At 37.8% G+C, this 16,093-nt stretch overlaps 1 protein-coding gene across 2 annotated transcripts in view; it reads right to left on the bottom strand.

The window, feature by feature from the left end:
• Positions 1-16,093, bottom strand: part of sardh (sarcosine dehydrogenase) — a 76,410-nt gene that overhangs the window by 41,026 nt on the left and 19,291 nt on the right. For both annotated transcript variants that reach the window (XM_067432812.1, XM_067432811.1), the window contains exons 7-9: positions 12,307-12,411; positions 9,400-9,529; positions 5,014-5,100 (exon numbers count right to left, since the gene is read on the bottom strand). In XM_067432812.1, coding sequence (XP_067288913.1) covers positions 5,014-5,100; positions 9,400-9,529; positions 12,307-12,411 — 322 coding nt within the window. The remainder of the gene's footprint in view (positions 1-5,013; positions 5,101-9,399; positions 9,530-12,306; positions 12,412-16,093) is intronic.

Raw genomic sequence — 16,093 nt, 5'->3', positions numbered from 1 at the left:
GGCTACAGTTTAAGTGCTGTATCAGTACTTTTACTGCGCTATTTTCCCTAAACCTGCCGTTGCTACATTATGTTTATTTATTTTCCTGTCAACGTGATTGGGTAAGATGAATAATCAGTCCTGCGTGTCCATGCGTCACGCATGACTCCCGTCAAATCAACCACAGCGACGAGAGTGAGAGTGAGAGGCATGCGTGCACTTTATGAAAGGGGGGTAAGTCCTGGCTAATAGAGAGAGATTAAAAAATTTCCAAAAATCACACTGTATGATTTTTGTTTATTGTACAAATGTTTATTTTTATCATACAGCTGCAAATAAGTATTTGAACACCTGTCTATTAGCTAGAATTCTGACCCTACAAAGACCTGTTAGTCTGCCTATGAAATGTCCACATCCACTCCATTTATTATCCTAAATTAGATGCACCTGTTTTAGCTGCATAAAGACACCTGTCCACCCCATACAATCAGCAAGATCCAACTACTAACATGGCCAAGACCAAAGAGCTTTTTTAACTTTTTAAATTTGAAGTAGAAACATTTAAACAGTGGCTGCAATAAAAAAAATATTTTCATGACAGGTTTATTCAAACATACCCTATATTGCCAAAAGTATTGTGACAACCCTCCAAATCATTGAATCCAGGTGTTCCAATTACTTCCATGGCCACAGGTGCATAAAATCAACCACCTAGGCATGCAGACTGCTTTGTGGGTTGCTTTTAGGAGATCAGTGAATTCAAGCGTGGTACTGTGATAGGTTGCCACCTGTGCAAAAAGTCCATTAATAAACTCACTACTAAATATTCCACAGTCAACTGTTAGTGGTATTATAAGAAAGTGGATCCATCTGGGAACAACAGCAACTCAGCCATGAAGTGGTAGGGCACGTAAAATCCCAGAGCGATGTCAGCACATGCTAAGGCGCACAATGGCAAGAAGTCGCCAACTTTCTACAGAGTCAATAGCTACAGACCTCCAAACTTTGTGCGGCATTTAGATTATCTCAAGAACAAGTGTAAAGTTTGGTGGAGGGGGATTATGGTGTGGGGTTGTTTTTCAGGGGTTGCACATGGCCCTTTAGTTCCAGTGAAAGGAACTCTTAATGCTTCAACATTCAAAGACATTTTGGACAATTTAATGCTCCCAACTTTGTGGGAACATTTTGAGGATGGCCCCTTCCTTTTCCAACATGACTGTGCACCAGTGCACAAGGCAAGGTCATGGATGAGCGTGTTTGGTGGGGAGAAACGTGACTGGCCTACACAGACCTTAACCCGATAGAACACCTTTGGGATGAATTAGAGCGCATGGCCTTCTCGTCAAACATCAGTGCCTGACCTCGCAAATGCACTTCTAGAAGAATGGTAAAAAAAATCCCATAAACACACTCCTAAACCTTGTGGAAAGCCTTCTTAGAAGAGTTGAAGCTGTTATAGCTGCAAAGGGTGGGCCAACCAACTCCATATTAATCTCTATGGATTAAGAATTTGATGTCATTAAAGTGCATGTAAAGGCAGACGTCTTTTGGAAATATAGTGTATATTAAATAATGAAAAAACGTTTCAAAATGTTTTGCAGAATCACTAATAAATGCTACACATTTGGACACACTACTCATTTATGTACTGCTTTTCGCCAACTATATAATATGGAAGTTGGCAAATTCGGACATAGTGAGAGCCTGTGTGTTTTCTCCAGAAGGGTAGAGGCTCTTAGCAATCACATCAACGACGGGCCACCATCTGCCTCAAATTAACAACTTCTCCTACCACCACACACACCAAGTACACACCAGTCATCCTAAAATTCTTCAACTCAACTTCCACTTGAATATTTCTGTCCCAGTCCAATGGTGTGACGTTAGCACAGAACATGGGCATAGAGAATGGGGGAATAACCAGACTCAAGACACAGGGAGACATGATGGAAGCAGCGAGGAAGGACGACATCTTCGTGGTTATGCATACTGATGGAATCCATTGGCCTGGTGCGAATACACACACGCATAATAATAATAATATCCCACAGTTCTGATGCAATCACACTCAAGGAGAATTCCTGATCAACATTTTATGCCGTAAGTACCTGACTAATACCCACTTCAAGCACTTCTCATTACAGTTTTGACATTCATAGGGTGAGTGTCTCTGCATTAAAATGTACCATTTTTCTTCAAGAGAAAAATATGGATACTTAATCACATATTTCAATGCGTCTTCCAAGATGGGATGGTTTATGGATAATATAATGGTTCATAATTAAATGAAGTCTCCTAAAATGTAATAGTGTCATCATTTATTCACCCTCATGTCATTCCAAATCTCCATGACCTATATGAAAAACATTCATCAGAATATCATCTTTTGTGTTCAACAGAATAAAGACACTCTTGAAAGAGATTTTTAATCTCAACGAGTACTTTCCTGGTTAAATAAAGGTGAAAAAAAAAAAAAGAAAGTCTCACATGTTCAGTATGAGTAAAAATGTCCGAATTTCAACTGGTACTGTATATCAAACAACATAACCAATCAAAGCGTCTTGTACTTCTTTCTTTCCAGGAAATGAGTTTTACATGCTGAGGTCAGGAATCGATGTGTCATAAAAAAGCAAGCATGCATCTAATATCCGACTGTTATTCCTATAGCCATGTATTCCGATCCGTTCACGCGTTCACGGCCTGTTGTCCGTCAGCATGTCTGAGGCCTGCAAGGTGACCTGGCCCACGCTGAGCACAATCAGCATTACTCCAGAGCCGGACTGAGTTTCATCTGACCTTCAAAACCACGAGCCATCTGCATCCAAAAATACCACCACAAAATGACTTCTTTTAATCTTGCACTTGAATCTAATGTAATTAGTGATAGGCGATATAGCTTCAGTACAAATTAGATCAAAAATACAATACAAAAATGTAGTTAAAATGGTCACAGGAAGCAATGTCACAGCCCAGTAAAGCTGCACGATTAATTGTAAAAATATTGCAATCTCTATTCAAACGTATTCCTAAATAACAACGATTCGGCTGTCTATTAAACCTAATAAACTGATCACAGCGAACATTCAGATCTGCGTTGCCGATGCCTAAAAGCTACACTGTGATATTTTCCCCCATCTAGCGATGAAAAGGTATATGACCATCCATTGACTATTAGTTTCTGTTCCTCTCAATTCCGATTTCATTTTTAAGGAACTGTATGTAAGAAATGTATTTCAATTAATCATAAATTGGCCCTGATATGTTACTAGACATTCAGAAATCATGTTCATTTCAAATACTTATATCACTGACAACAGTAGTCCGGCCAGGATATTGTCATTTAAAAGTTGTTGTTCCAGCCCTCAACTGATGTTGATGTTGGCATGTCGTGTTTTGCCCTAAAGCTCCACCCTCCACCTATCGACCAATCATGAAGTCAGTAGTGTTTTGACATCTGGGTTGCCAGATCTGCTTTAGTTACCAGTTCCTGCTGGATCCTGCAGCTTATCTTGCAACCTCAAGCCTTTTGTAAGGTGAGGGAGAGGGGATACACCTGCAGTATCAATTCTGGCCACAATCTTACATACACTTCCTTTAACTCCTACGGTGGCCGATTTAGTCCAAGATTAACATGGCAATCCCCTGCTTCACATTGGACACGGTGCCGTCGAGAGTTAAAACTCAATATGCGAAGCTTGAATTTATGTGTATGTCCCTCTATGAATAATGAACTTTCAAGTTGGAGGGGCAACATGGCAACCGGCATTCGAACCCCTCACCCGTATGTATTTTCAATGGCATATTATAAACTTACGAGAATACTTTATTACTTGAAAAAAGTAAATATACATTAATGAGCACATATATTTTTGAAAGAACTAAGTGTTTTTAGCTAAGAATAAACTAAAAAGTGTAGCTTTAACACGTATAAGTATGAAAGAGCTTCGCAAACTCATTATTTTTGAGTCACAATAAATTAAATGATCACAGAAGTACTGGGAAAAAGTTTACAATTCGGAGAGAAAAACTGATATCGACGGCAAAATGAGGAAATCAACTTGATGCTTCTAATAAAGATTACACCACTTGGTAGCAAACAAAAAAATCTGTCATTGAATTATTCATGCAAGAGATTTGTTTAAAAAAATATTCATAAAGTTATGAAACAAGTAAAGTGTCCATGAGTGAGTCATTGAATCATTTGAAGTTATTTTTAATAATAATTCAAATTAATAATATATATATTTTTTTATAGATTTAAGCAATTAGCATTTTGTCAGAACCTCAAGTAAATTACATACTATTTAGTATAGTTGTCTATTCAGAATCGTGGGAGAATAGTGATGTCTATTTTAAAAAACAACAAAAATGTATTTCTCCGTCTATCCAGAATCATGCAGCTCTACAGCCCAGAATAGTCGCAAGTGAAGGACTGTGCACTGTACATGAAGAGATGGATACTGCAATGCAATATCCTGCAATAAAGTAACTGCAATGGACTTAGATCGCTGGACATGCAGGGATCAGAGATCAAGTTGCGTTGATCTTGAGTAGGAGGCGTGTACATGGAGAGTGGGTGAGACTGAATTTTGCATGTGAACTCTGCATGGTTTCTGGGTTAAATAATTCATTTGGCACTGGAAGAGAAAGGTGCTGTGTGTGTGTGTGTGTGTGTGTGTGTGTGTGTGTGTGTGTGTGTGTGTGTGTGTGTGTGTGTGTGTGTGTGTGTGTGTGTGTGTGTGTGTGTGTCTGTGTGTGTGACATATCAGGCCACAAATGTGTATAATGACATGGGTATGACATAGGTATAACAGAAGAGGGTGACTTATAAGGACATTTCTCCATGTCTACACTTTTCAAAGTGCTTATAAATCATACAGGATGAGTTTTTTTTTGAGAAAGTAAAAATATAGAATGTTTCCTGTGATGGGTAGGTTTAGGGGCAGGGGCAGTGTAGGGGGATTGAAAATATGTTTTTTACAGTATAAAAACCATTACGCCTATGTGTGTATGTGTGTAAGCTCCATGACCTACCTGCACTGTTGAAGCCACATCCAAGGAAAAAGCCTCTCACTTCGGGAGCTTCGCCCATCAGAGGCTTATGGTCTGCGGTGAAGGATTCTGTGTGGGGGGGGAGGGGAGAGAGTAAAGACATACATTGTTACATTTCTATTTCAAATAAATGCTTTTCTTTTGAACTTTCTATTCGACAAAAATATGAAACAGCACACTGTTTCTTGAGAATCAAATCATCATATTAGAATTATTTCTAAAGGATCATATGACACTGAAGACAGGAGTAATGATGCTGAAAAGAATAAATTACATTTTAAAATGCATTTTTAAAAAGAAAACAATATATTCAATTGAGCAAAATAATCATTATTATACAAAAGAAAAATTACCACATTTTGAGAAAATAGATCTTCATCACTTAATGAGCACAGACACTTGATTGTAAGACACTTGATTTTTCATTGTAAAATGGCATTGACACACAAAGAAAATAGTTTGTATACATAAACTGGAAATTGTAACGCATGCTCATGCAAAAGTTTCTCGTGCATGCGCAAAAGTATTTTTGCAACGGTTCCTTTAGGGGCTCCATAAAAGCCCATATAATGTCAATGTATATCAATGTAAGTTTGCACTTCAGGGGAAAATAATTGTTGACAGTATATAACATCACTGTTAAAGTACAAAAGGTTAGGAAATAAGTGGGAGAGGCGGGAAACTTATGACACATGGTGCTGCCGATGGGTCAGACTAGATCTTTCTGAGAAGCGCTTTAAAAATGCATTGCTGCTGAGCGCTCACTTAATGGTCTATTCGTAATGGTCAAAGCTCTCAGTGGTAAGATATTGTGGAATGACCCTCAAAAGCAGAGAAGACAGAGAAATGCAAAGGCGAACGAGTGTGAAACAGAGGCCACGGGTGCAAGAATGATTGAGAGGTGAGACAGAAAAGGAGAGATGAAAAAGAGACACACCTTTTCCATTACTCCACATGAGAAAGTGATTTCCAGAGCATCATCTGCTCTTTGTGAGAATGACAGAGAGCAAAAGGAATGGGTGAGGTTGCAACTATATTTTATTTATCCATCTACTCTCTCCTCAATCGCTCTTACTCATACGTCACCACACACAGACAGCTATGGCCTCTGACTGAGGAATGACCCAAGCGCTCTAACTGCCACCCTCAATGCATCACACTCGCTCTCAAACATATCCTCAACAGCAACAGAATGATTTCTGAAGGGTGATGTAATACTGAAGAATGGAGTAATGATGCTAACATTTAAAAAAATATATATTAACTTAGAAAACAGTGATTTTAAAATAGAATATGTCACAATATTACTGTTTTACTGTATTTTTGATAAAAATAAATGCAGTTATGGTGAGCATAAGAGCATTTTAAACATTTAAAAAAAATTGTAAATACTCACAGGTAATTAAGTAATAATTTTCCAATATTTAGTGGATAAAGACCTCTATCTAATGTTCACAATATACTGACTCACGTCACGGGAGGTCAATGAGACGTAGCATGAATGTGAGCACTTTGTAAGGAATATTTATTATATGAAAAAATGTCAAACAACACTACATACAGATGGCCTTCAATCAAGTAATCGTGATTTTCAAATGTAGTTTTTGACTAAAATGAATGCAGTTAATGACTAATCACACCAAACTGCATAATTATCATGTTATATGGGATTCATACAAAAGTCCAATGACAGCAAACCTGAATTACACATATACTCAACATCTTGTTTTTAAAGTGCCCCTATTACGCCATTTTAAAGTTTCCTAGTTTAGTTTTGGAGCTCTGCAACAACAGTTTTACATGCATCAAATGTCAAAAAACAGTAAAATGTTCTTATAAAATACACATCACATTATTCAATGATTATATTATTTGAGTCCGAACCGCGGATCATTGCATCATCAAAGCAGCAGCGGTTTACCCAGTTGCTTAGTAATGACAACGAGCGTGAAGGCAGGTGAATGCACAGCGTTGCTCCCGTCACTTTTATATTTTTGTTTTTGAACCATTGGTTTTGTTACCAAAGTTTCAGCACATAAAGGAACTTGTGTCTATCTGCTGCAAATGCACTGCAAATGCTCTAAAGAACGCTGAAGAAGAGCAGAAATCACATCTACAGCTCTCTTCTTGCAGTATGTCGCAGTGACACTCGTCAGGTAAATTAGTGAAACACATACAAAACACACATTTGTATCAAGTCATACGTCATTAATAGCGGTTCACTTCCGTGACTTAGTAGACTGCATTCACATCAGCAACAAACCGTACCAGAGTTCACATGAACCGAACCCCAGACCACCGTTTTAGGGTGCTTTCACACCGTCGTTATTTAGTTTGGTTGAATCGTACTAGAGTTCGTTTCCCTCATTGGTGCGGTTTGTTTGGTCAGGTGTGAAAGCAGCAATCACATTCAGATGCGCACCAAAAACGGACCAAACAAGTGTACCGAGACCTCCTTGAAGAGTGAACTGCTTATCATGTTCAAGAAACGAATTTGAAAGGATTCGAGCTTTGTGACATGGTGCATTATCCTGCTGGAAGTAGCCATCAGAGGATGGGTACATGGTGGTCATAAAGGAATGGACATTGTCAGAAACAATGCTCAGGTAGGCCGTGGCATTTAAACAATGCCCAATTGGCACTAAGGAGCCTAAAGTGCAAGAAAACATCCCCCACACCATTACACCACCACCACCACCAGCCTCCACAGCATGATGGATCCATGTTCTCATTCTGTTTACACCAAACATCTGAATGTCTCAACAGAAATCGAGACTCATCAGACCAGGCAACATTTTTCTAGTCTTCAAAAGTCCATTTTGGTGAGCTTGTGCAAATTATAGCCTGTTTTTCCTATTTTTTTAGTTGAGATGAGTGGTACCCGGTGGGGTCTTCTTCTGTTGTAGCCCATCCACCTCAAGGTTGTGCGTGTTGTGGCTTCACAAATGTTTTGCTGCATCTCTCGGTTGTGACGAGTGGTTATTTGAGTCAAAGTTGATCTTCTATCAGCTTGAATCAGTCGGCCCATTCTCCTTTGACCTCTAGCATCAACAAGGCATTTTCGCCCACAGGACTGCCGCATACTGGATGTTTTCCCTTTTCACACCATTCTTCGTAAACCCTAGAAATGGTTGTGTGTGAAAATCCCAGTAACTGAGCAATTGTGAAATACTCAGACCGGCCTGTCTGGCACCAACAACCATGCCACGCTCAAAATAGCTTAAATCACCTTTCTTTCCCATTCTGACATTCAGTTTGGAGTTCAGGAGATTGTCTTGACCAGGACCCCTCCCCTAAATGAATTGAAGCAACTGCCATGTGATTGGTTGATTAGATATTGCATTAATGAGAAATTGAACTGGTGTTCATAATAATCCTTTAGGTGAGTGTATGTTACACACTACATGACAGGTAATTTTCAAAAATCCATAATAGGGGCACTTTAATAGCTGATGAGTGGGTGAATGGAGTCTTTGATAGCACACTCTTAAAATGATTTGAGGAGCGCTTATCCAATGAATTTCTGAAGAGAGCCGGAGCTGTGACAGATCAGCCAATTAGAGCTCAGTGTCATTTGACTGGTGGTCTAGTTAGCCAATCACTTAAATATATGGACTGGCAAAGCATAGCGAGATGAAATTCGGTCAAAAAGTCTGTATAGTGTGTTGATGAAGAAACTAGAGGCACTGTAATGACTATAGAAACTTTGCATTTCAATGAAAATTTCTGTAATCTGAAACACATGAAAAAAATATCTGTGCATGTGAAAAGAAACAAATGACTCTCAGGAGCTTTCCCCCAAAACATACAACATGATCACTGAAATTTGATTCCTCAATGAACAATTCTTATGTACTGGTTCTTTATAGTGATTCAAAAGTTTGATTCCCGAACAGATGGTTTTTATGAGCCAGCTCTTTTGTTTCAAAAACATGCATGATTTCAGAGCATATGACTCTTATGAGGTGGAATTTTTCTTAGAGCCAAATACCTACAGCTAGAAAAATGTAGTTTGATTCCAAAACAGATCATTCTTATGACCTGGTTCTTTTAGTGATTCAAAAACATATTGTGACCTGTGTTGTTCAATTTCTGAAAGCATGACTCTTATGAGACAGATATTAGTGATCCAAAAACATGCAGATTGAAAAATGTCTATTCACTCCCAAACAGATGATTCTTATCAACCTGATATTTTTAGTAACTTAAAAACATATTGTATAACATGACCAATGTAATTTAATTTCTGAAATGACTCTTATGAGCTGGTTCTTTTTAATGCATCAAGAACATGTTGTAAAATGGGCGTATGATGCATTTTTCTGTGTGTGTGTTTGTGTGTGTGTGTGTGTCTGTGTGTTTATGTACCTGGACCACAGACAGTTGATTTGATTCCAGTTTGTTCCAGAGCAGGCACTCTGTTAACGGCACCTTCGATGTGTTGCATAAAGACGTCCCAGTCCAGATCAAATAGGCTAAAGGCAAACTTATCAGACACCTAGAGATTCAGAGAACAAATACACAGTTTTATAATCATACACAATAATGGAATGGTTGAGTTAGATCTGATGAGCTCACTGCTGCCATGAATCCAGCACTACAGCTATGATTCAGGAGGAAGGTCTTACTTGATGATAACGTCACTAACATAAAAACATCAATAAAGTTAAACGGCCGGTTTCCAATTGACCCTACGGTAAGCCCCGCCTTTAAAACATCACTGACCAATCCTTAACAACTGTAGCAATTGTTTGTTTCTCAGATGTACATTATTTCTAATATACATCTATGGAGGATCTGAGTGTTTAAAATTTTAAAAGCAATTTTGCAGAAATGATCCAAAATTAAAGTCACATAACAGTGACACAAGGTCCCCCGAGGATTAAAAAAATATATATTGTATTTGAAGCACCCCCCCCCCCCTTTTTTAATTTACAGAATTAAGAAAATAGATACATTAAAACAAGTAACTAAAATAATCATAATTAAAAATAAAATACATGTTAGAATTCCAAATAAAACATTTTTTATTTTTTTATTTTAATAAATAAATGAAAATTAGTTGTTAGCAACATTAACCAGCTTAAGGCTCGTTCCCACCCAGAATGATAACTATAAATCAGACCATAATGATAACTTTAACTATCATTAAATTATCGTTAAACTACTTAAACTATCGTTATAGATAACTATATACAGTATATGCGCAAGCTCTTTAAAGCAGGATGGATTCTGATTGGCTGTCAATGTTTTTACCGTTCATCATCTGGGAACAAAACATTCTGAAAGTGTTTTCAATGATAACGTTTTTCTGTGCCATTATCGTTATAGTTGTGGTGTGGACTTGCTATTCTTTTGCATTGAGAAATTTAGATTTTTACAACTACATCTTTAGTTATCGTTCTTGGTGCGAATGGGCCTTTCATGAAGTAATTTTTTTTTCTCCCAAAAAGTAACGTTTTGGAGTAACTTCAGAATTCATTTTGAAAAACATATGTTATCAAATAATGTGCATGTAAATAGTACATAATAAGCTGGGACATTTATTAAGTTTATAACGTACGTTCATGTACAGTGAATTTTGATTGCATGTTGATTTGAAGGAGCAGTAACCACCACCCACCATCTGCACAGCTCAAACTTCACTTTTCACAACAAGTATGCTTAGTCCATGAACACTTGTAGTTTTATTTAAGCCAAGTCCTCTCTGCTTGTCACTGTCTTTGCTCGCTTCCACAGGGGACTGTCAACGAACTTGAAACCGTGGGATGGAAAGGAGCAGCAGACGGTGTGAGCAATCCGACAGCTGATGAAATGCTGATCACAAAAAAATTGAGAGAATATGTGGCCGGTGTGGAGCAGCAGACTGGAGTTTAAAAATAAAAACTGTAGAGGCTGCATGTGCTGAGAACAGGCCAGGCTTCCCACCGTCTCATTAAGAGTTTCAGACCTGCGTGTTCTACAAACACATTCCTCAAAATGTTCACACTTCCCTAAGATATTGATCCACTGTTTCATAGCATGACTGTCGCTTTGTGTAGTGAAAGTATAATGTGACAGAGAGTGAATTCAATAAGAGAGATTTGTTACAGTATACTGCTGGCAAGAGATGATTATAAAGGAAATGCAGCGAAAATCTGGAAGGGCGATGCTCAAAAAAAACTGATCTCCAGGCATCATTACACTGGAATATCTTCAGACAAACACTCACAAACACACACATGCTATGCTTGGAATTATACAGCATCCCTTGTTTCTGCAGTATGTAGGTTTGTGGTCAGAATTATTGGCACCGCTGGTAAATATGATCAAAGATGACTGTAAAAAATAAATCTGCATTGTTTATCCTTTCATTAAAAAAATTGCATAAATATATAGTAAAAATATATAGTAAAATTTATCTGAATATATCTCATTTCACAGGATATGAGTGCATGGCAAGGAGGAGAGTATGCGTGGACAAAGACTCTCTAAGGATCACAGCTAGAGAAATGCAGAGATTAGTGGAGTCTTGGGGTCAGAAAGACTAAAAGAAATTACCAAACAACCACATGTTGTTTGGGAGGGTTTCAAGAAAAGTCCTCTTTGCTCATCCAAAAACAAACTCAAGCATATTCCTTTGGAAGACATGACTGGAACTTCAATAGGGACCGGATTTCTATGGGCAGATGAAAGAAAACAACAAAAAAGAGCTTTTTGGCAGCAAACCCTCTAAATGGGTTTGGTGCAAACATGGATAAAAAGTGCCCCATGCCAGATAAATGTTTTTTAAATTAATTTACTTACTAACTAACCTTTCTATCAACTAAAAGTAAATGTAAATGTGACCAATAGACCAAATCATCCAATAACTCATAAATCATCCACCATTATCCAATAACTACCAATAGTAAAACGAATACTTAAAGATTAATTTCAGCCAATAACCAATATGATAAATTGTTAATCCCTAATGAGAAAGATAAATCATTTTTATAAAACATCAATTACAAAACGAATGCACTTTTTGCCCCTCATTTTGTGCAATAGCTCTAAAAAGTGGGAAGAGGAAAAAATATGAAATCACTACATGCACCCATTTTATTTGTACCAAAACACTTGAATGCACATCAACATCGTTAATGGGAACTTCCTGATCTCGATTGTGGAATTCAAACCAAACACAGCAAATATATAGCATGAAAAACTACAGCAAGAATATGGAAAGAATAACAACTTCTATATCTCAAACTCAGTTATATTACTTTTCTTTTGGAAACAGTCATTTCAACTTACATCATCCCAGAATATGGGGTTCTGTTCGTAGCCTCCTACAGAAAGAGCGTCACCTTGGAGACGGAGGTAGACAGATGCATCATGGTCCCTGACGTTGGGCATATTCTAGTGGAAAAAGACATGTATGACAAAGCATTTTGTAGGAACCATATGCTGGAACTATAAACAACATCTCATGAGATGACCATATGATCAGTGTCTACAGTTAGAACTGGGAGATTATATCTAACAACAATGAGGAAAAAGTTAGAATTGAGAGTTATATATAACTTGCAGTTGCAAGACAAAAGTTAGAAATGCAAGATAAAATGTTGCAATTGCCTTTTTTTATTCCTTGGCGGAAACAAGCTTCTATGGTATTTTAATGCTGGTCTGAGGCCTTAACATTTATTTAGCAGTTTTACAATCCATTTCACAAGCAAAAAAAAAAACTATAAATTTCACTACCACATCATGTGGATGACAAACATTTCATCACTTCAGTTTCAGTGATGACATATTGCTTTATGTGAAAAGTAACATAGCTGTCATCAACCATGCATTAAACTATAAGCTCTCTCTCTCTCTCACGCTCTCACACACACACACACACACAGTATTGCATAATCCAGAGAAATGCTCTGAGCTAAGTGCTTATGCCACGGCCGCTGTTGGATTTTTGCCACATAATAGAGCATGATGCCCCAATGGATATATTGCACTGAGTATCTCGCACTTCCGTTTTGAAATTGTATTAATTAATTTCTGGTTATGTATATTTTTAACATTCATGCTGTTATCACCGAGGTTGCATCTAAATCAGCTCCCTAGTTCAGTAGTCAGGGTACTGATCAGGACATAAGTCAATGGACTGATTCCCTGATCAATGCCCTGACTACTGAACTAGGGAGCTGATTTAGATGCATGCCAAGTCTCAGACGCCACGGACTGTTGACTGAACGTCTGATGCACATGGCACATTTATCTGGAAACACTTCAGGAGTTTTGAAGCTGTCATCTGATTGGTTGAATTCTACAAGATGTCCACTAGACATCCGTGTTGCGTTCTTCAACCTTCCGCAATCTCTTGAAGCCAATACAGAAGTAATGTAAACTGCAATTCATCGACTGGCCACTAGGGCTCAGAAGGGAGCAGAATCTTATTTAGCCCCATGTTAAAATTCCAAATTCCAGCAGAAAAAAAAAACATGTTTACAGCCTGGTACAAATTGTGGTTTTGGCCTATACTGCTAATTTTGGCATCCCACCTCTTTGTCCATTTTCTTTACGCTTACTTTTACTTTACGCTTCAGAACGGCTTATCAGAATCCTATAGGTGACGTCACAGACACAACTTCCATATTTTTTTTTCAGTCTATGCGCCAAACTCCCTCGTGGAAGAAGAGCGCCATTGTGTTTAAAACTGTGACAATGAGCTCTAATCAGGATCAACTAAACGCTGGATTTTTAAAAAAGTATGTGAAGTTCGGGGCTCCACTGTTGCAGTAAACTTGAACAATGTTCTTGAATTAAACATTTGTAGATGCACGCCGGTTATTGCAGGGACATCGACTTTACGTTTTCACGCCCCAAACATGACGCAGGACAATAAGAACTGTTACTGTTATATGTCAGTTAAACGTCCAAAAATGATTGTCCGCAAGACGATTTAATAATCTGGACATTTTGAGAGACAGAAGAAGAGATATTCTGTTGTGTAAAGAATTTAGCAAACTCAAGAGTTGCGCTTGGGTGCTACTAGTAAACACAGAAGCTGGCGAACGGTGGCGGTCTTTCGGATCAGCTTTGACCGCGACTCTGGAAGACTTGGAGTTAAGCTTTTCTCTGAGAAAAGAACAAAGAACGGCACTGAAGTCATTCTTAAAAAGAGAAGATGTGTTCGGAGTTTTGCTGACCGGATACGACGCGACGAAAGTTTAATCTGTCAACTAGCTCCGATTCACGTTGCTCTGGTTGGTGTAGCGCTATCCAGTTGTGTGCAGAGGGAGTATGAAAGACAACCGTTTATCCCGCCCCAATGGTCAATGGTGAGTTTCCAGACCAAACATCTTGATGTGGGTCTGGCTTGTCAGGCTAATATTTGTAAGCATTATATTTAAATACATATAAATGTAACTATGACAGCTATAACCTGCTGGAGAACAGTAATCTAGTGTGAAACATTAGTGATCTTTTTTACAATTTTCACAACATTTTAACTGACTCACATTTTCCTTGGTTTCCTTGATAACACATTTACATTAGTACAATTCATTGGTTTCCTTGGTAACATTCTAATAGCACAATTCAATAGCAGCATTCAAATGACACCATAAAAGGCACAAAAACATATACAAGATGTAAAATGTAGTATTAATGCATCACATGAAACTCCAAACTGTCAAACTGGTCAACAACCCATTCTTATTGTTGAGCCCTGACCTATATTTCACAGGTATAGAACATTAATTGCAATAGCCACAAAGCAGTTTTGTCAATAAGGCACTGAAAGGGGGGATTCTGAAATCCACTGCAACTTCAATATACCTGTATATAACCAAATTCAATTCATAATCAAAGCCTTAATTAATATTTATCTTTCCAGTTATGATTTTGCCTAAGCAAACCAGTTTTTTTGAGTGTTTTTTTGTTTTCTAAAGTGTATATTTGGTCTCTGAGGGTCTGGCCTAGGGATGTGTGATGTGTCACTAAACACATGATAGCAACCAGGTGTCATGTGTTTGGATTTTGAAGGTATTACTCACCTCTAACATGACAGGAGTGCAGTAACAGCGTTTTGCTCACTTAGCCTGGCTTCCAGATATGAAATATGGATTTGTCTTTCATTTAATTTATTATATTTTATTCATTTTATATTTAATTTTACTGAAACACTAAAGAATCAAGATGAATATGGCCTGTACTATTGTCTGTACCTCTCACTGAGAGAAAGCACATGCTATCAGTATGTTTTGGGGAACATTCTAGTTAGAACTGGAGCTTAATCAGCTCCAACCTTGGAGAGGCTGTTTATCTTTATATGTGTGCAATATTCTGTGTTAAAGGTCAGTTTTGAGGTGGTGTACAATGGACATCCTAATAAGAAAGTTGGACTTGTTGTTCTGGGAAAGCTGGCGCCTGCTCAAGGTCACTATGGACCTAATTCCAGGGTGAAAGCATCATCACGTATCTATGGACATGTGAACCTGATTAACTGACAATGTGTAGAAATCTACCATGACTGTGCATTTTCTCTAAGCTAATCAGAATCATCCACCTTGCAGTAATGGCGTGGATAGACCTTGAAAACAGTATAACTGTTGGGACAATTGTATGTACGATAAGGCAGAGCGACGAGGCGGGAGAGAGCTAGCGTGGCCTACGAACATCTTGGAGACTTAAAGCTGGCTTCTGCTGATGAAACTATACTTCAGTAAATTCTCTTCATTTGATTGAACATCCTGACTCCTGGTCTTCCTTTCAACATATCTGGTCTCTGGGTCAAAACCGTTAACCCCTAACAGCACAATAAATAATAAGCTTAATTCATTAAATTCATTTTTTTTTTAATGCCACACAAGCTTCTTTGGATATTTTAATGGCAAAAACTTTTTAATTAAATTTAAAACAGAAACTTTCATTTTAATAGAAAGGCCCGTTTTACCAAAAAAAAAAAAAAAACTTAATTGAAAAACTTTTTAATTAAATTAAAAACTTAAAAGATTATGTTTGCACTTAAAAGAAGGCTAATTACTTCATTTAAATATGGCTCAATGCAATTGCTGCACATTAACTGGAGGTTAAACTG

This window comes from Pseudorasbora parva, chromosome 23 (genome assembly GCF_024679245.1).
Source record: "Pseudorasbora parva isolate DD20220531a chromosome 23, ASM2467924v1, whole genome shotgun sequence".
Taxonomy (NCBI): domain Eukaryota; kingdom Metazoa; phylum Chordata; class Actinopteri; order Cypriniformes; family Gobionidae; genus Pseudorasbora; species Pseudorasbora parva.
The sequence above is the reverse complement of the archived record's forward strand: the minus strand, read 5'-3'. Positions and strand labels throughout refer to the sequence as shown.